The 20,965-nt window shown below is 39.8% G+C and overlaps 1 protein-coding gene across 1 annotated transcript in view; it reads right to left on the bottom strand.

Annotated features, from left to right (window-relative positions):
• Nucleotides 1–18,364, bottom strand: part of TRABD2B (TraB domain containing 2B) — a 238,864-nt gene extending 220,500 nt beyond the window's left edge. The window contains exons 1-2 of the mRNA XM_081949389.1: nt 18,097–18,364; nt 15,515–16,075 (exon numbers count right to left, since the gene is read on the bottom strand). Coding sequence (XP_081805515.1) covers nt 15,515–16,075; nt 18,097–18,219 — 684 coding nt within the window. The 5' untranslated portion in view covers nt 18,220–18,364. The remainder of the gene's footprint in view (nt 1–15,514; nt 16,076–18,096) is intronic.
• Nucleotides 18,365–20,965: the final 2,601 nt, after the last annotated feature.

The following is a 20,965-nucleotide window of genomic DNA, read 5'->3' as shown; positions in this document are numbered from 1 at the left end:
AAGCATAGTAGCTCTCAGGATTAAACATGTGTGAATGTCTCAATCTTGTCAACAGGCAGTTCTACAAATTGACCATTTTGATTTTTATTCCAATTCCATTCAAAACACTATATTCGGTTAATCAATGTTTTCAGTTTCTATAAGCTAATTTAGATATATTTAAAGCAAATGCTTTCATCTTAACTGTCTTGCTACAAAAGCCTCCTTGGTGGAATAAAAATTTACTTTTTGCTTCATTTTATTAAAGTTACAGTATTCAAGCTGCAAAGCAGACCTACAAAATCACCCAGTAACTGCAAAGCTGCAGTTTCTCCATTCATTCTCACTTTCCTCATTCCCTTTGCTGACTTCGCATCCTTTGCATAGTGAAACTATTATATGCGCCTAATGTAAAATAAATATTCCTTCTCTATTCTCATGTTTCCACCTATAAAGGCCAATGTCTGTGAAAAACATCAAAGGCGGATAAAAATGTGCTTCATTGTAGAAAACAAACCAAGGATTATTGGTGTCCGTTGAGACTGTTCAAGCAACAGTGTGCATAATACTAAGGTTTCTCAAAAAATAATCTCTTTTCTTTTTCCTCCTGTCTCTTTTCCTCTCTCTGTTCTCCAGTCCTCTTCTATCCTGGCCTCCTAGCCCTTCCTATGTTTAAATCTGCTTAATGTCACATTTTATGAAGGCTGTATCGCCCTATGTATTGTCATATTCCATCTTGAACCAAGGGCTACCCTGCAAATGGCTATGCCTTACAAAAATAACAAAAATGCCATTTGCTACAAGTTTCCAAAATGAATGTAGGAACAACTACATAAATGTTTTTTAAAAATGTAGGCAGTCATGCTTTTAGTGTGTACCTCTTTAAACACTCAGAAATGAAATGCAGGTTTTCAAAAAAAAAAAAAGGCTTTAGGGTTGTAAAAGGGATTGGGTGGGTTGGCTTCAGGAACTAAATAACTGAATATGCCTCTCCAGGAAAAAAAATGACTTCTGGCAATAGAACTCTTTGAGAGGTCATAGACTGCTGGTCTTACCCAGCTTCTCAACATATGGCAAAGTGTATTTTTTTTTCCACAAGTGATGATATGTATGATTAGAATTGCATGAAGCTGCTCCATTTGCATCTTTGCCTTGCAAACATGACCATTAGATTATGTTAATTAATTAAATGTTCTCATCAGCCTCAGTTAGCATTTTCTATGTTCAAAGAAGATGTTATCTAAATCATTGTAATGACTACAGATTCCTCAGCCACGAATATTGGGCTGAGAAAAAAAACGACTTGTCTAGCAAGCTTTCAAAGAACTTGAAGATGTAGTGTACGCAAATAAAATACTGCATTTCTTAATAGATGAATGTTTTATTATTCCGAACACATGCATGGAAAAAGGGATTGTGTATATTGTACTTATCTGTGCAGGTGCAAATGATATTGTTCGTTTAGAGTAAAAAGCATTGAACCATTTCTATGATCCTAACAGTCACTAATCTGCACACAAGCACCAAGGCAGAGCAACCACTGCCCAGATTTATATTATATATAGCCCAAGAGTGGTTTCTTGGGGGGGGGGGAGGTGCAGATGATTTTCCAGTAAACTTTATCAGCTGTAGGAAATTTCTGCCAAAGTTCATCATGTCAGTTAGGTTCCAGGATGAAATTTGTAATTCACACTCAGAGAAACAAGGATATGAAGAGCTAAATAAGATAAGTATATCACATCTTGTATATGTAACATGCACTATATTTATTTGATTATGTATTAAGTAATTCCTTAAACTATTCCCCATGTCAAAAACAAGTTCAGAGGGCTGAAATATTCATGAGGTTCTATCTCTTTTCTTCCCACTGCATCCAATAGCAGATATTTTATTCCTCTCTTCTTGTTCATTGAAATAAATGGTCCAGCAAACTGGAGTATGTGGGAAAGTATGTATATATGCTTTTAGACTAAGTATATAGCTGAGATAATATCATTTTTTTCATATAGGAATAGGCTGAATTAAACACAGCTGATACAATAACTTGCTATAATAATTTCAGATTACTTTTGGTGGTAGGTAATCATACTTTACCAATGATAGCAGAGACATTTTTCCATACTAGATTTTATGAAGATTGAAAGCTGCCCAGAATCTTCTGGACTGGGCAACCAGAATAAATTTAATCACATAAAATAAACATATATATGTACAGAGAGAAGGTTTGATTCAGTATTAAAAGTCCTTCCTCTTAATACCACTTTGTATTGCCTTGGTAAGGCCACACTTGGAATACTGCATTCAGTTTTGGTCGCCACAATGTAAAAAAGATGTGGAGACTCCAGAAAGAGTGCAGAGAAGAGCAACAAAGATGATTAGGGGACTGGAGGCTAAAACATATGAAGAACATTTGCAAATATGTCCAGTTTAATGAAAAGAAGGACTGGGGGAGACATGATAGCAATGTTCCGATATCTCAGGAGTTGCCACAAAGATGAGGGAGTCAAGCTATTCTCCAAAGCAGCTGAGGGTAGAACTAGAAGCTAGAACAATTAATCAGTGGAACAACTTGCCTTTGGAAGTTGTGAATGCTCCAACACTGGAAGTTTTTAAGATGTTGGATAACCATTTGTCTGAAGTGGTGTAAGTTTTCCTGCCTAGGCAGGGGGTTGGACTAGAAGACTTCCAAGGTCCCTTCCAACTCTGTTATTCTATTAGTCTATTATTGTAAAAATTAGACCCACTCACTTTCACCCAAGTCCACTATTCATGATAGGAAAAGCAAGGCACAAAAAGCTATCTCTTGATATGTCTGCACAATAATTTTCCTTCGGGTGGTGCTTTCCAATCAAGGGGATGTGATTGGTTAGGTTAAAAGATTTGAAGTGTTCAAAGATTCCTTCTTTTGGTAAATATATTGCCAGATTTTGGGACTGGTCCTGTCACTAGGTTGACTGAAGCAGTCCCTTCAAATGGGAAATATAGATAGTCCTCGTATTACGACGAGTTGCTTGGCAGCCATTCAAAGTCACGACAGACTCTGAAAAGGGGACTTTCAATATGGATTTGAAGTTTCAAGGTCTATTGCCTCCCCCAGACATGTGACTGCTCAGCAATCACCTGCATTTAGGGCTCTTTCCAAACCCCAAAGTCACATGAGGTTTAGTCGAAACCGGCATTTACTTCAGGTTTCCAGCAAAATATGCTTCACTGCAAACAATAGTTTGCTTAATGATCATGGTCATTAGCAGCTATGGTGTTTGCTTTACAACTGCGGCAATCTCTTAACGGCCACCACAAAAAGGCATAAAATCAGGTGTCGTCATGTGATCACTTTATGATCATTACAACTCACAACCAACATTTTAGTTTCAATGACAGTGAAAGTCATAGAAAGCAGCAGAAAGGAATGATATGAACAGTAACCGTGAGAGGGACCTTGGAGTCCTAGTGGATGATCCCTTGAATATGAGCCAGCAGTCTGCAGCAGCAGCCCCAAAAAGCTAATACCATCCTGGGTTATATAAACAGGCATAGAATCAAGATCACATGACATATTAGTACCGCTTTATAAAAAATCCTAGGAAGGCCACACCTGGAATACTGCAACCAATTTTGGTCACCATATTACCAAAAAGGATGTTAAGACTTTGGAAAAAGTAATGAGAAGAGCAACTAAGATGATCAAAGGCCTGGAGGCTAAAACATGTGAAGAATGACTGCAGGATTTGGGTTTGGTTAGTCTAAAGAAAAGAAGAATTTGGGGTGACATGATAGCAGTATTCCAGTATTTGAGGGGCTGCCACAAAGAAGAGGGGGTCAAGCTATTCTCCAAAGCACCAGAGGGCAGGACAAGAAACAATGGTTGAAAACTAATCAAAGAGAAAAGCAACCTGGAATTAAGGAGAAACTTCCTAACAGCAAGGACAATTAACCAATGGAACAGCTTGCCTTCAGAAACCATGGGCGCTTCATCACTGGATGTTTTAAAAAAGAGTCTAGACAGTCACTTACCTGAAATGGTATAAGTTCTCCAGTGGAGGGTTTCAAATTTTTTTAGAACTTCTTCTGTTGGTGTGGCTGCTTTGTGGGAGTGGCTTGCCGGACATGTGACTGGGTGGGAGTGGCTTGGCAGTCAGGTGACTGGGTAGGCATGGCCACCTTGTAAAATGTGCTGAAACTCACTTAACAACGCTCTTGCTTAGCAACCAAAATGTTGGCTCAGGAACTCTGGCATTGAAGTGTGCAGGTCTTAAAGCTGTCAAGTTACAAGACCCTTGCACCCCTAACCCTTTAGAAAAAACCCCCAGGGGTGTTCAAATTTGACAGCTTTAAGACTTGTGGACTTCAAATCCCAGAATTCCTCCTCTCGCTCTTCATCTTGATGATGTGCGGACGGGCGGGGGGAGGGAGCTGGAACCGGTTCTAAAGGGCACTGTAGATTTGTGGAACCTCTTCTATAGAAGAGGTTAGAACTGGCAGAAACCCACCCCTGAGGTTCTCCTGCTTGAGCAAGGGGCTGGTATACAAGACCTCCAAAGTCCCTTCCAGCTCATTCATTCTAATAAACTACTAGATTTGTCCTTTGCTCCTTTTCTGTGTTCCTCAATTGCAACAAAAGATGTAATTCTTGTAATTAATACTGAAATAAGGTCCAGTTGTTTAAGACTGACTTAAGAGGTTTCGCCAAAAGTCAAAAGGCAAGATGATTTGCTCAATCCATTCCCCATATAAAATCCATCTTGTCTGGCAAATGACTTTTACTTCCAAAGTACTAAAGAAATGTTTTTTCCACCACACGTTTGCCATGTTCCCACATCTCCTATCTCATGAGGTTGCCTCACCCTGTACAATAAGACGGCTATCCATGTAACTACCAGCTCAGACAGATTTTTTTAATAAGTACAATTGCAACCACAATTGAGCCCAACACTTCCGTTGCTAAGTGAAACATTTGTTAAGTGTGTTTGACCCATTTTACGATCTCTCTTGTTTAGTGAATCCCTGTAGTTTTTACATTAGTAAAGCTGTTGTTAAGTGAGTCTGGCCTCTCCGTTGACTTTGCTTGTCACAAAGTCACAAAGGGGGATCGTATGACCCCGGGACACTGCAACCGTCATAAACATGAGTCCATTGCCAAGCATCTGAAGTTTGATCATGTGACCATAGGGATTCTACAACAGTTGTAAGAGTGAAAAGTGGTCACGGATCACTTTTTTTGGTGCTGTTGTAACTTTGAACGGTCACTAAACGGACTGTTGTAAGTGGAGAACTACCTATAGAAAAGGAACGAAGGTGTTTTTGTCTCCTATTTCTGATGTGGCAAAATGTATCTTGGGCTACTTCTGCTTGTTCTTTACACAGGCATGTAAAAACATCTACCCTCAAAACGATGTTCAAGTCTAGGGAATTGCACACCAGAACAACTAGACACAAGGATAGTCCCCCCCAAACCCACATGCCATCACTCTGCTAAACCACTAATTCCCACAACACTATCAAACTACTTAGTAAGGCCTGTATTACTATTGTTGTTCTTATCTTTCCTATCTCCTTTTCTACTTATGACTATAACTTGTTGCTTGTGTCTTTAGGATTTATACTGATTTATTTAATTTCCTAGTATGATTTATGTTGATTGCTTACTTAGTATCCTATGACTATCACTAAATGTTGTATCTTATGATTTTATCTTGTTATTTGTTATATGTATGTCTTGTCCAGATATGTATTTTATATGTTTTATTGTACGCCGCCCCGAGTCCTTCGGGAGAGGGTGCGGCTAAGAAATAAATATTTATTATTATTATTTATGATGAATGTATTTTTATGATGACTATGATATGATTTATCACTTATAGCTTTTATGAACACTGAGAGTTTATGCACCGAAAAGAAATTCCTTGTGTGTCCAATCACATCTGGCCAATAAAGAATTATATTCTATGTGATTTTCCTGAACACCTCAACTCAACCTTTTGCATGACATGTGAAGCACTAGAAATGAGCACATCTAAGGGCTCATGCACCCTGTTGCAGAAAGACTACCGTTTCCTAGCCTTCACTAGGCACACTTGCAAATATGTTCCATGAAATCTGCGGTCCCGCTCTTAGCTCTGCTCAACAGAAACCTTTTGCTGGGTAAGGTCTTTTGTTAAACTTTTTTTGAAAGGGATCAGGAGAGGGAAAGAAAGGAAAGGAAGCCAAAGGGCAGATCAAAATATGGTCTATGTGTGTCTACGAATGTTTCCTGCTGCTCACAGACCCAGCACAAAGGGCCACCCATCAGCCTTTCATTAAATAGCACTTGCAACTCTCTGAAATTCTATCAATGGAGTAATCAGAGCTGCCGTGTCTCTGGGTCTGATAGAACAGCAGGAGCTGAGCAATGAAGACTGACACAGTTAACAAAGTCACTCTTGCCACTTAATGCCAGGGGAAGAAGCAGAAAAGCAAGGCAACAATGTTTATTTGTCTATCTAAGAGTTAAGAAAGGAGGAAGGAGATGGGGTTTAAGTGTGAATTCTGGCAGGGCCTAGACAGAGTCCTTCTTTTACCTCTGGGTTTGATCTAATCAACTGCACTTTGCTGCGGATAGCATAATATAATCTAGATAATCATATTCATGACTTAAACATAATAATAGAGAAAGACTAGGTAGTGTCCTTTGTTTTGTCTCATTCAGTCCATCAGAGTTCTTTCTCACTGAAGGGGAAAGAAACGCGCTCCCCATGGAGAAGAGATTCAATGGGCAGATTTAAAAATCAAGATGCTAATGTCAAACCCTCCACAAGGCCATTTTGATCATTTTGAAAACGCAGCAACAGGGTAAAAGGCTTAGACTCCAACTGCAAGAGGATTAAGGTTACCTACAAAGAGCCAGTGATAGGAGATGAAAGAAAGCGGCAAAACGAAAATCAGACAGGAATAAAATAAGCTAAAGGCATAGAATCGAATGCACATTTCAAAGGTTAAACAAAGCTCCTAGGTTCTCTGAGCCATAGATTAGCGTGACATATTGAAGCTGGTGGAGGAATCCATGGTTCCCCAAAATTAAGACTATCATACAAAAATGAAGCAAGAGAAAGACAGAAGTTGTGAGTGATCATTACTCAGAGGCATCAAGAAATATTCTGGCATCCCAGCTAAAAAGTTGATGCAAGATATCAAACCAGAAATAGATTGTAGTTAGAGAAGAAAATGACGAACACAAGTGACTAATAGCGTAGATTCTATAAATATATAAAAACCACAGAAACTATTGCTGCATAACATTTTATTTTCTTATTATTATTTTTAAAAGAACATTTTACAGAAAGAGGCAACTAGACATGGGACATGTTTGCACCTAATTAGAAGCAGATGACACTTCTGGGGTTATTATTGTTACCTGTGTATATTCCCAAACTTACTTAACATCCCATAATCCTGTCATGGCCGTAGTTTTCCCAATTATAATAGAAGGCTGAAGAAGCTGACCATCAGAATGATTGAAGAAAAATTAATGCTTTGAATATGATGCTCGATAAAATGGTTGATAATACCACAAGAAATACACACCATACAATGTTAGTTGAAGTAAAGTCACACCGCTCATAAGAAGCACTAACAATGAAGCTAAAGTTTATATATCTTTAGTGCAAAATACAAAAATGAGGATAACTAGGGGAGATTCCTGCTCCTTGGAAAAACTAAAGGCAATTGAAAGAGACTCACAGCAAACAAGTTGTCTAAGAACTTATCTTTGATGATCCAACCTGGTGTTTATATGAAATCAAAGAAGAAATTATTGGCAGACAAAATGGTGAAATGATATTCTACAGGTTACAAATACTGTAGTCAGAAGTGACAGAATAAATGAAAAATTACATTGGAAAACTAGGCATGCTCAGAATATGTAATTTCAGGCATAAATCATACTTTTAAATACAATAGATCTTTCCCTACCTTCCACACATTTAACAAATTGGGAAACGATTGTAAACTATGGAAAAGAGGGCAAGGATAAATACTAACTGGGCTTCTATCTGAGTATGAACAAGGATGCCTACAGGAGGTAATTAGGTTCTGCATTGAGAAGGACCTATTTATGCTTTCATATAGCAGGTTATATATGTGTTACCAGATCTTTTTGTTTTCCTACTTGAAAATATAACACAGATCTTCAAGAGTGTTGGGGAGGGAAATATTAATTATTGCTTTCATATGCTTTTCCAATCCTTTCCCTTCCTTCCCCCCCCCACCAACAAAATCAGGAGAAATAGAGAGAAAGCCCTGCCCTTCCAGTACCCACAGTGAGCAATCCTTTGCACCCTGCATGCATTCAGAGCTGCTTAATAATAGGGAAAATAATAAAAGGAGGAAAACAATCCATACAATAACGCATTATGCCTGCAAGTCACCTGTATCATGTTTGTTTGGACGTTTTGTAATCACTCTGAAAATGGACTTAAAAGTATCACATGGAGCCTAGCTTACAAAGAGCAGTTCTCTATTTGAGAAGCTGAACAGTCACGTTCCATTTAAAGGAAAAGAGTCATTGAAAGCGTTGACATCAACAGTGGAAACACAAATAGTATTGAGTGTGTACATAGAACGCCAAGACACACTCTTATACTAATGGAAGACAGATGCCATTTTATTCACATAATTACCATATATTTTAAATTAGTATCCGTGTATTTACATTTGTTTCTGCAAATTTTATATAAATCTTTGTTCATCCCTGCCAATGCCTGGCCTATATAAATGTCTATCTTAAAATTAAATCAAGCCACTATATCGGCGTTCACTCTTACTGGTCATTATCTGATGCTAAATAAAAAGCCATCTATGTACATTTGTTATGATATCTTACTTTTATTTATTTATGTTTATTTAGCCGCCCAACTCCAATGGACTTCAATGTTCCATATTCCAAAGGAAACCTGTACATTCAACGTTATTTTGAAACTGCAAAGACTTAAAACTAAAATTTCCTCCATCCATAGGCACCTTACAATTGAACTATTGCAACATGTTTTACATTGGTCTGCCCTCTGAAGATCATACAGAAGCTTCAGTTGGTCTAGAAGCAATGGGGGAGATAGTTATGGGCACAATTTATCTTGGCCATGTAATACAACTACTCCATCGGTTGCATCAGATTCCAATAACTTCTGAGTACAATTCAAGGTGCTTGTTGAGTTGATGTGTTCCACCATAAAAATAAAATAGCCTCAATCATGTTTGACTCTTTATGACTACATGAACATAGTTTTCTCACTATTGAAGAGTTTTTTCATCATCATCATCTTCTGAATTGTTTGCTTGTTAGCTTCTAAACAGTCAAAGATCCTCTACACCACCAGCCTCTCTAGATTTTAGCCACGGTTCCCAACTTCCGTTGCAAACAATCCTGAGAATTGTTTTCTTCCAGCAAATATGAGTATGTGATATATATTTGTTGCACATATGAAATATCAAACAAAGACCAAATTCTAAAAAGAAGGCAGGGCCAAAGCAAAATGAATAAGTAAATGTATATTAATTGCTAATAAAACAAAGCAATTTAATTGGAAAGTAAAGTTGATATCCATATGTGTATTCAAGCACAAGCCATTCTGCCACACATACATTTTTCACTGTTGCATACACACACATATACCGCAGACTCATAAACACCAAAAGATTGTCGAAATCTGGGCCCAGTCAGGAAGCATAAACCAATGCAAGCTTATTTTGTAATAAATCCCCTTAATTCCAAAGGGACTTGAATAGGATCCTATTAAAATTCTCCCTTGAGCTGAGTAGACTATGTCCATATTATATTCTTGGCAGCGACACTGAGTGGTTTTGCTGCTGAAATGCTGGTGTGTTTTTGGCTGGGGAAAGATTTTCTTCCATATAAACTGAAGTGAAAACGAGAGAAGAGATCTTTGGGATATTGCATTGTTGTTGTTTTCTGTTTGCTGCACAAAGGATTCAATTCAATTGGGTCTTTTATGCAAGCAAATCAAGAAATGTTTACAATAAAATCCCCCTGGGTTCAGATCAGTACACTAAGACATCAGATTAAGGAAGAACTTAATGATGCAAAGGAATTTATTTTGAAAATACAATTTTCTGTTCAGAATATGTGTTGTCTTAAACTGGTGCATGGTATATTTGGTTTTGGCTTAACACAGGAACTCAGCCATTAAGCTTGTAAATCATGGTTTATATCTTAGCATAAGTGAATTAGGCCACTGCGGCTTGTTAAATTTTTGCCATAATCTCTGAATCAAACATTACATACCCTCTTCAAATGCTAATGAAGGTTCTGAAAAATTGAGCTTTCTTCCTTTGAAACATCTTCAGATTGTTCCAGAAGGCATAAGAATTCAGCATTGGATAGACTGATATTTTGTAGTATCCCATATAGTATTTTAGTAGTGTAATATAAAGATGGGAAAGGGGCAGTGGTGGGTTTCAAATTTTTTAGAACCTCTTCTGTAGGTGTGGCCTTCTTTGTGGGAGTGGCTTGCCATCCATGTGACCGGGTGGGAGTGGCTTGGCAGCCATGTGACTGAGTGGGCGTGGCCAACTTATAAAACGTGGTGAAACTCATTTAACAACGCTTTTGCTTAGCAACCAAAATGTTGGCTCAGGAACTCTGGCATTGAAGTGTGCAGGTCTTAAAGCTGTCAAGTTACAACACCCTTGCATCCCTAACCCTTAAAAAAAAAACCAGGGGTGTTCAAACTTGACAGCTTTAAGACTTGTGGACTTCAACTCCCAGAATTCCTCCTCTCGCTCTTCATCTTGATGATGTGCGGACGGGCGTGGAGAGGGAGCTGGAACCAGTTCTAAACGGCACTGTAGATTTGTGGAACCTCTTCTATAGAAGAGGTTAGAACTGGCAGGAACCCACCCCTGGAAAGGGGTAAAAAAAAACTAAGCTTTTAGGACAAAAGAGCAAACCTCTTGCCCCCTCTTGAAATTCTTGAAAGCAGATGCCTAACAACATTTCACTATAGCATGTCTTCTGGGACCTTGTTTCCAAATGTTGTACGTTACACATATTGCAATTAAAGTAATGCTTAAAGCAGGTTAAAGAGAGCCCTACTGATGCTCAGAACAGATTCAATGTTGTAAATGATCACAGATGTTGTTCCCATCAACCTAGACATACCACTGGAAAACAAATTCTGGTCAATTTCTAATTTCTACCATTAATACCACTAATTATATGTTTTCTTAGAAAAAGGCCGGAGATTCAGGATTTAGAGAGGAAATCTTGTTCATCATAATCCACTCCTTTCAATTAAGGCCATAACAGTAAAACCAACAGCAGAATTGCTAGACCATATGATAACATTACAAATTGCTCCTTTTAAACAATTTGCCAGCTGTGAAGGCCAGCCAACCGGCTCTTAGACTGCAATACGAAAATGATAGAAGAGACTTTGCATTTTAACTATCTTTTATTTCTTTTCTTCTATTGCTGTCAGCAAGACTGTCTGTGGTTTTTTAATGTATCTTTCAGATGCCCGCATACATATTAATTCTGCTACCATGTCAATTTTTATTCCATAAAGGACTTGCATAAAAATATAAACATAGCATCCACTTTAGGATGATGTGATTCATCAGCCAAAGTAAAAACTACTAAGGTATCTTTAAATCTGATAGACTACCTGCTTGTGAATGACAGTAATTGTTCAACTATCCCAAATCAATGAGTCTGGAAGTAATGGATTTATAAAACCAAAGCCTTCTTTGGAGTATTTAATCTTTTTTTCCCCCTTTATTACGTAGAAAAATCTACTAAGAATAATGATGTGCAGAGTTAAAATCAGACTCTCGGGGGGAAGAAATATAAACCAGCACTAGTTCTCATCCTGAGAGATTAAAAAAGACAGTTCATGCTTACAGCCACAAAAATGTATTATGTAGTTCAGATTTGAAAAACTTCCCACTGTACATTTTTATGAAGCACTTTTAAAAGATTTAAGTACTATTTGACCCGATAGAGACTCCAGCATCATAAGCAGCACAGTGTGTCTCTGCTAATTATTGTGAACTTGATTTCAAGTACTGCAGTCTGCATTTAAAATAGGAATCTGAACGTTAACTCTTCAATGAAACTGTCACAAATATGTTGTTCACTTTGCAACAAGTAGGCCGAAGAATATTGATTCATTACTTGCTACTGATTGGTTGGGTTTCTCCTAGTCGTTTTTAAATCTTTTTTAAAAAATGGAACTAATGTTTTGCCCTAGATACTCACTGCATACTAATGACCCAATTTATGAACACAGATTTGTAATTCCATTGACACCCTTCAAAACCTGAAAATATTTATTCTACAGTGCCAATATTAATAAAGTAAAACCGTTACTGAAACAGCAAAGCCTATTTTAAACCTTTGCATAGCCCTATTTTCTTGCAATTCCAGAACAGGGGGAAAATGGATTTGAATTCCAGATGTAAAAATGCATTTGCTTAGAGGAGGATCTTTGGGATTGATGGCAAATGTCTACATCATTAGTTGGCGAAGAATTCATAAGGGAGAAGACAAAAATCTAGCAATATTCTCTCAATGTATTGTTATAAGCAATTGATTAAAAAAAGTTTGATTGGAGTTAAATCCCTCACTTGAAAAGGAAATTCCTATCAAGTCTTTTAATCCAAGATTGAAAATTTGTAATCTTTCATGCTTTCAGCTTTTATGGACATCAACAATATGGTCAATGGATAAGAATCAAGTAAGTCTCACCCCTTCTTGCTATCAACATACTGTAATCAACCTACTCTAGTCAAGCAACATCCAAAGGGCACGGATTCCATACCTCTCCTTTAAAACAGGTGTTCGGTAATTATAACATTTTCTAAGAAAAGACCTGATTGTTTTCACACATACTTTTTTCTATGGCTGTATCAAAATTGAAACTATTTGGACAAATAAACGATCACAAAAAGAATCTGTTAGAATGTTTTTCCCATTTTATTTCAATTCTGCCATCTATTTTTTTTTTTTTTTGCTGGATGATCAACTAATTACATATTTTTACAGGTGATCTTTGGGAGAGCGGCTTAATGGAAAGCAGTGCTCCATTCAAAATCTCACAGACAATGTATTCTTCAGAGAAGCATAAGAAGCCCATTACCTAAATCAAGGGATAAATCTAGATTGTGAGCACAATGGGTGTCTAATGCTGATGGTTTTGCTGTAAATGAGAAGCAGCTGTAATTTTACAATCCGTATTTTAATACCATAAACACACATACATACAACCCAAGAATAAGTTAACATCGTAGCATTTACTATAAACAATATTATTACACACACACAAAATGAATATAGATTGGGTATAAGGGAACACAACACAGGTGGCTTCCTACCAGTTCGGACCGGTTTGGCCGGGTAGGTAGTAACTTGGACTGCCACGCCCCTGAACCAGTTCTTGCGGTGGTGGCGCCATCTTGATTTTCGGTTCTGCACATGCGCAGGACAATCTTCATTGCAAAAATGTATTTTTTCCCCTTTTCTAACGTGTGAATGCGCAGACCTTTTTAGGTGCAAATGTGCATGCGCCCGGAGCGCACGTTTGGCGTGTGGGTGAGTGAAACTAGCACACATGTGCAAAAGATTCGGTGCGCTGTTCCAACAGTAATGCCGTCAGCAACCCACCCCTGGAATTCTACCCTTATGAATACCCTTAATAATGCATTTCTTTTGACTTATAAAGTATATACTGTAGTATGTACATATAAAACATACAGATAACATCTACATTTAGAAGTAGAAAACAAGCCTATATCAGCACTCTTCGGTAGAGGATTTAAGCCCTTCCCAAATACAATTAGAAACTGCATTCTTTCAGGAGCATCCCAGCATTTTTATATACCGGTAACTATAAAAACAGTAAATATCCTGAACTGAAGATCCACTCCTGTCTGTATGTCCATCGAAGGAGGCCCTTCTGAATTTAACGGAGCTTATTGCTTAATAGATGTGTATAGAATTGCACTGGATTCCATATGCTCTTATTCCATACATTCATTTAAAACAGGTATTGGGGTAACTGTAAGACCATGTTGGCCCAGGAGCAATGAAAGAAAAGCCCACATGCAGCAGCAGAAAGCAACCCCTTCTGGATCTGAATGGGTTTGACAAAATATATAGCATTTGTCTTTCCACAAAATGCATGGGGTGCTGAGGACCTTTCCATCTTGGCATGGAGCAGATCCAGGCTAAATGGCTAGATTTTCCTCCTCCCCTGCATGTCATTAACATGCATAGTGACTTAATTTCAGACAATTTTCTGTAGCTTCTCACTGTTGCACGTAAAGCATCCGACACAATAAATCTGACCTCTAAGACACTAGTATCAATGCTCATTGAAAGGCACACCTAGAAAGAGCTACACTATATTGCCAAAAGTATTCACTCACCTGCCTTTACTCGCATATGAACTTACAGTATTTAACCTGTGATTATGTCTTCCCAACTGAATTGCTGTTAGTATTTTTCCCCCTTTGGATTCATTGTTGAGTCACTGACACCGCATTACTGCCCATAATGTGGCTAGATATTTCCTTAGTCTACTCCATGCTGCATTCATTTTTATTATCCTACAGATGCATATCAGTTATAACGTGACGTCTCCAAATTAATGACTTTTTTTCATTATTCTTTGTGCTAATTATAGTTGGTCTGGATTTTATCAGGCTGATTTTCATTTATCTGTTCTGTATTAATATGAGTATTGGGTAGAGAATTTGTAACCACATCCATTAGACATCAGTCAGCAGAGATCTGCATGCATGCGGCATGTCCATATGGGAATGCATGGGGCAGGCAGAGGTTGAGAGGAGCAGGTAGTCCTGCAAATAGCTCGGTTCTATGGTATCTAAAGCTTTAAAGGCAATAACCAGGAAACTTGAATTGCACCTGAAGATCTATTGGGAGCCAATATAAGTTCATATGCGAGTAAAGGCAGGTGAGCGAATACTTTTGACAATATAGTATAGCTGCCTATCTACTGTATTTATGTGTGTGTGTGTCATATATTACACATCTGATATTCTTTTCAAAACCATGGCATCATTGCAGCGTTGATGTTTTTCCCACCATACCCGATTTCCAAATGCTCCTCAAGGTTATCTTCAAAAATCAGTTTTCATATTTAACCATAATGCAAATTATGGAAGAAATCACACGGTAATTCTATCCTAAACACACATGCTAAACTTTCTTGTTTAGAAAAGATACGTGTGCCAAGGAGGCTTTAAATCTTATTCCTACGCCATGCAGGTATTCAGTGTTAACATCCTGCCCTGGTACTGGGATTCTAGGTTGTAAGTTTATTGCAGTTATCACATTATCTAAAGATTAAATCTACATTTCATAGAAGAATTTCACGAAAGTTCATTGAAGAATATAAACATAGGATGCATTAGCATCTGGCATTAATTCATTCGGCAGTTTCTGCCTGCCCCAAACTAATGCCAGCTCTTTTTAAAGGGAAGACACTCTCTGGAAAATTAAAAGATCTTAGATCCCCCTTACCTGGGAGAAGTTCAGCCCATTCAGAGGGTGGCATTGCTCTTCTACTCTCTCCACAGCTCCCGTGCCTTTCTTCATCCTTTCGGCCTCTTGAGCCAGATGGAGGTCCAACACTGGCACTCCTCGTGAACGGACGTCCGTCTCAGTCAAGGAATTGACCATCAACATTACCCAGACAGGCCTCTTGCGTTCCCAGTTTCCAGCAATGGCATTGAAAAGGTAATCAGCGTAAAGGCCTTTGCCCCTTTGATCCGGAGTCATCCAGTGAGGCAGCATCAACCTGACATACTCAAGATGGCGTTTGAGGCGATGGTAAAGATCCCGGGGAAGCACATCCTGTAAATTCTCTCCACGAGGAAGCAACTGACAGTTGGCCAGGCCTGAGATAGTGGAAGGGTTTGTGAGATCCAACTCAAAATACACACTGGAGCTGGCTTGAAAAGCAGCTTTGGAGTTCTCAGGAACAAAATCCCACACCCGTGTGTAAGGCACATGGATGGTGCCAAATAAGTAGGCAGGGGGATCTCTCCGGATTGTCCAGAGGAAAGAGTTCAGGTCTCTTTGCTAAGCAAAAGAAATCAGAAAGGAAACGAATCAGCCTCAGGGACTGTGCTGTGACCAAGATATTTAAGGCCAGCAAATATATATATATATATTTAAAAAAGTAAATGACTCAGAGGGAAAATGCAGGTGTGTACTGTGATTGTCACCTATTTTGGAATTCTTTGAAGACTATTGTTTCACATAATCTCTCTGATACTAACCTAAGAGAGATTGAAGCAATATCTATTGACATTACATGTGCTAGAACAATTCTACTGAATTCAATAAAGATTTTAACTCATTATCTGTTGCAGGGAAAGATACAGATTTAAGTCACTTCACTGATATATTATGCCTTAATATCTAAGTGACTCCGTTGAGTTGGAGAGAGCTATAACAATGGAATAGGTTACTGTCCTTGGTGCTCTCTGAGCTTGCCCTGATGATGTTACCTAGTTTGGGTAATGGAAGGTCTGCAAGGAAATAACCAAGCTCAGAGAGCAGCAAGGACTCCTCGTTTCAATCCTGAGCTACAAATATTCTCCTTTATAGGTTACTGAACTTTAAACAGCCTTCTTGTATGGAAGAAATACATTTAATACAAGCAAGATTTTGTTCATCGTTATATATGTACATTTTTGGACAGAACATAAGTACATCAAACACATATATAAAGCTGCACTCAGTGGAACAGGTTTATCTTCTTTCTTTATCTAAGCTAAGATCAGCTATTTGGGTCATTTATCCTTGCATTTGATCAGGCCAGAACTATATACTTAAGAGATAACCTTGTAATCATTCTTTTATCCAATCTAAGTGGGCTCACTATGCAGAGAAGTTCTGCAAATCCTTAACCGATTGTCCCAGACAGCCATAATTTGTCAGTAATACATACTAATTTTATGCCGCCTGTACTCCTGACAGAAGCAAGTCTTTTGATCCTAAATTGGAAGCAAGTGTGTAGTTCCACTGGCTTTCATATAACCTGAGGCAACAGATGATACAGGTAATAACCACAGCGCTTCTAAAGGTCAAGACAATCCATTCACCTGAGTTTTTGCACCGAGGCGCCCCATTTTCTCTAGGATTTCAAAACAGTATATACATGGTTATCTACTTCTCCAGCCTAACCTAAATACAACTCTGAGGTAGCTGAGGCTAAGACACTGCAGGACAGGTGGCCCAAATCTTCTAATAAGGGACATGGCACAGTGAAGGCAGGTCCTAGTTTGGCACTATAACTTATTTAAAGGAGCTGCCGTTTCAGAAACATGAATAGGTGGCATTATGCTGTAAATTATGCTGCCTTTATTTTACTAAACTATACATCGCCCCGTGAAAATCCTGTTTTAAAAAAAAACAAATTACAGAATATGGAAAAAATTGACCGAAGGACCCTAAGAGTTATTAGCTTTGCTTCGAATAAGAGCAAATAAGAATAAGAGTAGCAGCACATACATAGGTATAATCATACCTATATTATTAGCTATCTAGGTATGGCCTAAACTTTTTCAGAGGATGCCTGAGAAAAGATGGGAAGGGCTCCAGTGTTGGCAAGCAGAGGCGGTTAGCCTATCTGGTAGTAAAAGTCTACGACCTGACTACAGGATTGCTTGCTACCGTTCACCAGCCAAGCAGCCCAATACGTTCGGTGCTGCCTAAGGGGCAGACGCTGAAGTCTGCCTTCTTATCAAGTTGACCATTTACATCCCCTCTTTCCAGTCCCGGTTCTCCGGCCAAAGGCAGCGCTCCCCAGAGAGCCCAGCCAGGGCACCTGAGAGGGGATGCTGGAGATGCCAGTGGGCCCAGTATCATCCCCCAGATCTTAAGGGCCCAATCGCAAAGCCCAAACTTTCGGGGTCCTGGGAAAGAAACCTCTGGCTGACTGAGGGGCTCTTCGGGGGATCATCCCAGGAGATCCCAAGAGATTCCCGCACGTGGCGCTGCCCAGGCTCTGCTTACTTGGAATCTCCGCCACCCACACCTCCTTCCACCGCGTACACCTTTCCTCTCGCCACTCCTCCCTCGCTCGCCCAGCTCACCGATCGGGGCAGCTCACATCGCCTTGGGTCCATTTGCTGCCGCAACTTGGGCTCGGGTCGAGCCGACGTCGGCAAGGCCCCCCCGAGCACAGCAACGCAGATCAGCGCCAGGTGGGGCTGCATCCTGTTCCTCCCCGGGGACCCGCCTTGCCGGCTGCTTTTTAAGAGGAGCTCTTCGCCGGTCGGATTGCCTCGGGTGTCTCGATCCCAGCCGGCCAATGTCCCATCCGCATCTGACAAGTGCAAAAAAAAAAAAAAAAAGCGAGAGTTCGCATCCGCTGCCCTGGTTGGCGGGACGGTGAGGGGGGGAGGAGGAGGAGGAGGAGGGGAGGGGAAGAGGCCGTGTTAAATGGTCCCGCAAGGATGGTTCGCGAACCCTCGGCGGCGCTGATCCCGAGCCTCCGCCATGCTCGAGGAGCGGGGGGGGGGGGGGTGCAACTCTTCAGAGGAAAATCGGTTTGTGCTGGCCGAGAGTTACTGAGGGTTTGCCCCGCTTTCTATTTTTCCCTTGGCGCTTAGAAGGAAAGAGGTGGGAAAATAAAGTGATTTCTCTCTCTCTCTCTTTCTCTCTCCCTCTTTCCCTGAGAAAAGGGGGGGTGGGTGCGGGACGGCGGAGGTAGCGGGGATCCTAGTTTTTCGATGGCGATAGATGTAGGGAAATGCTATTTGAACAGGCACGGGAAGGCGGGCACTACTGTGGATGTCATCATGTCGGTTTCACACACGCACGCTCACACAGCTAAGGAAAAGCCAGGAGGCGGAGTGGGGGGGCGAACCGCCACACTCTCATCACTTTACCGCGACTTCCAAAACTTTTCCAAACTTTTTCTTTCCCATCCCGCGTGTGAAAGGCAAGCAAGATACAACTGCCGCCGGCAGAGGGCGCCTGGCTCACTAACAAAGCTCTGCCGCCTCTCAAAGTGGCTGGGGGGGGAGAGTTTTCCTCGCTCCCACTTAAAAAAAAAAGGAAGGAAGAGCGGGAAGGGGACCCCGTTGGAGACACAAAGGACCAAAAGCCTCATTCAAACGTTTCCTTGTCTCAGGTGCACCTTCTCTTTTCTGAAAAGCGATTGTAATCGACAGCAATTTCTCCTTTTGTTTTACTGTTCCGAAGATGAGCTCTTGTGTTGTGTTTTTTTTGTTGTTGTCCTGACAGTCTTCCAACCCGGGGAAACGAAGTCCAGGAGAACATCGAAGCCTCAGGCGCGATCACTGATATTCCTCCAGCCTTCACAACCGTTCCCCCTTGGGTTTCATCTCCCATAATAATCCCTGACCGTCATTCTTCGGGCTGGGGAAGGGGTTGTGGAACTGCATTCAAACACATCTGCAGGACATCATATTGGCATATGCTGAAAAGCAAGGGAGGGGTGCAATTTTCTTCCTTGGAGCTTGGAAATCCTATCAAAGCATTTCCAGTCAAGGCAGGGTTCAGAAGAACAGTCTAGTGTGTCCAGGTTTGGGATGAAACAAAATCTGGGGGGGGGGGAATAATACTGATGGGCATCATCTCTAATTTCTTCTGCCCCCTCCCCTCCCATCTATGTCCCAGCATGGCTTGGCATACCTCAGTAGCCCTGCTGTCCCAATCTTCCAAGCACCTTCTTTTCCATTTTTTGGCCTTAGCTTTTTTGCCCCTCAATGATTATTGTGTAGAAAATGTGTGTGTATGTGCATGAATGCATGTGTGTTCATGTGCGTATATACAGATGCACACACACATGTATGTATGTATATTTGTGCTGGACACAAGAACATGCAAAGCTAATTCCATACTCAGTACAGTGGATGCTTTGCACATCCCCAAGTCTAACCTCTGTCCTGTACAAATATATATTCCACAGTGAAAACTACTAGCCGGTATAATGCTGGTGTACTTCTCATTTGCCAAGGTTGCTCCAGGATCCTAAAGAACACAGATAGGATCTTTCCAGCACAATGTTCCTTCAGAATGCAGACAAATGGATCCCTTCTGCAGGTGGAGATCCAGCATGTCAAGGATAAGTCTAGCCTGGAAACTTTCATTTCATTATAATTACAGTGTTGATATCTGGGAATATATAGAGTGGATGAATGAAGGCTTGACATTCCGAAAACAATCCAGATTATTTTCCTTGGATCCTTTTTCTATTTTCCAGACAAGAAAGCAATATCAGAGAGTACTATATAAAGAAAAATGAAACTCAAAAGATTCAAAGACTTATCAAAGACATTCCACAGATGAGAGGTGTAAAAAGACATTGTCATGAATTCTGCAGTTGTGTCTCTAATCATTACTGCCTATGGAAACAATTGTAAAATGTGTGGCTGTGCTATTTAATCATTAATATCAGTGTGCTTTTAAAATGTTTCGTAATGATAGATAGCCTTGCAAATTTAGCTCATCTATTATTGGATAGTATACCATCAATTACTCTGGTATTTGCCTGTTCTGTTTGCTTCCCTTTTCATCTCTTGGACATTGTCTCCTTTAATTTATAATGGATTTGCTGACTAGGAAGTATGACAATTTACTTCCACATGTCTGGAATGCACTGATACAGTATGTGGAAAGCCACGCTAAACAGGTTGGTTAACATACTTTCAGTGTGACTGTTGTTAATTTTCATTTGCATCTCTGGCTTAATTAAAGACACTTACCTGGAATTCTCCTACTGAAGTGCAAACCAGAACAATATTATTAACAAAACGTGTAATATATATCACCCTTTCAAAATGCCTATACAAAGCTCAAAGCATTTTATAATAATTTCTAACTGCAATATATCATTAATACTGAGAGAAGTACAGCCATGCAGACGTGAAGATTAATCCTTAAATTAAAGATTAGATGGCTCACATCTTTTCTTTGCAGCCCCATTATCCACCC

The sequence above is a fragment of the Natrix helvetica genome (assembly GCF_964273705.1).
Source record: "Natrix helvetica genome assembly, chromosome: 3".
Lineage (NCBI taxonomy): Eukaryota > Metazoa > Chordata > Lepidosauria > Squamata > Natricidae > Natrix > Natrix helvetica.
The sequence above is the reverse complement of the archived record's forward strand: the minus strand, read 5'-3'. Positions and strand labels throughout refer to the sequence as shown.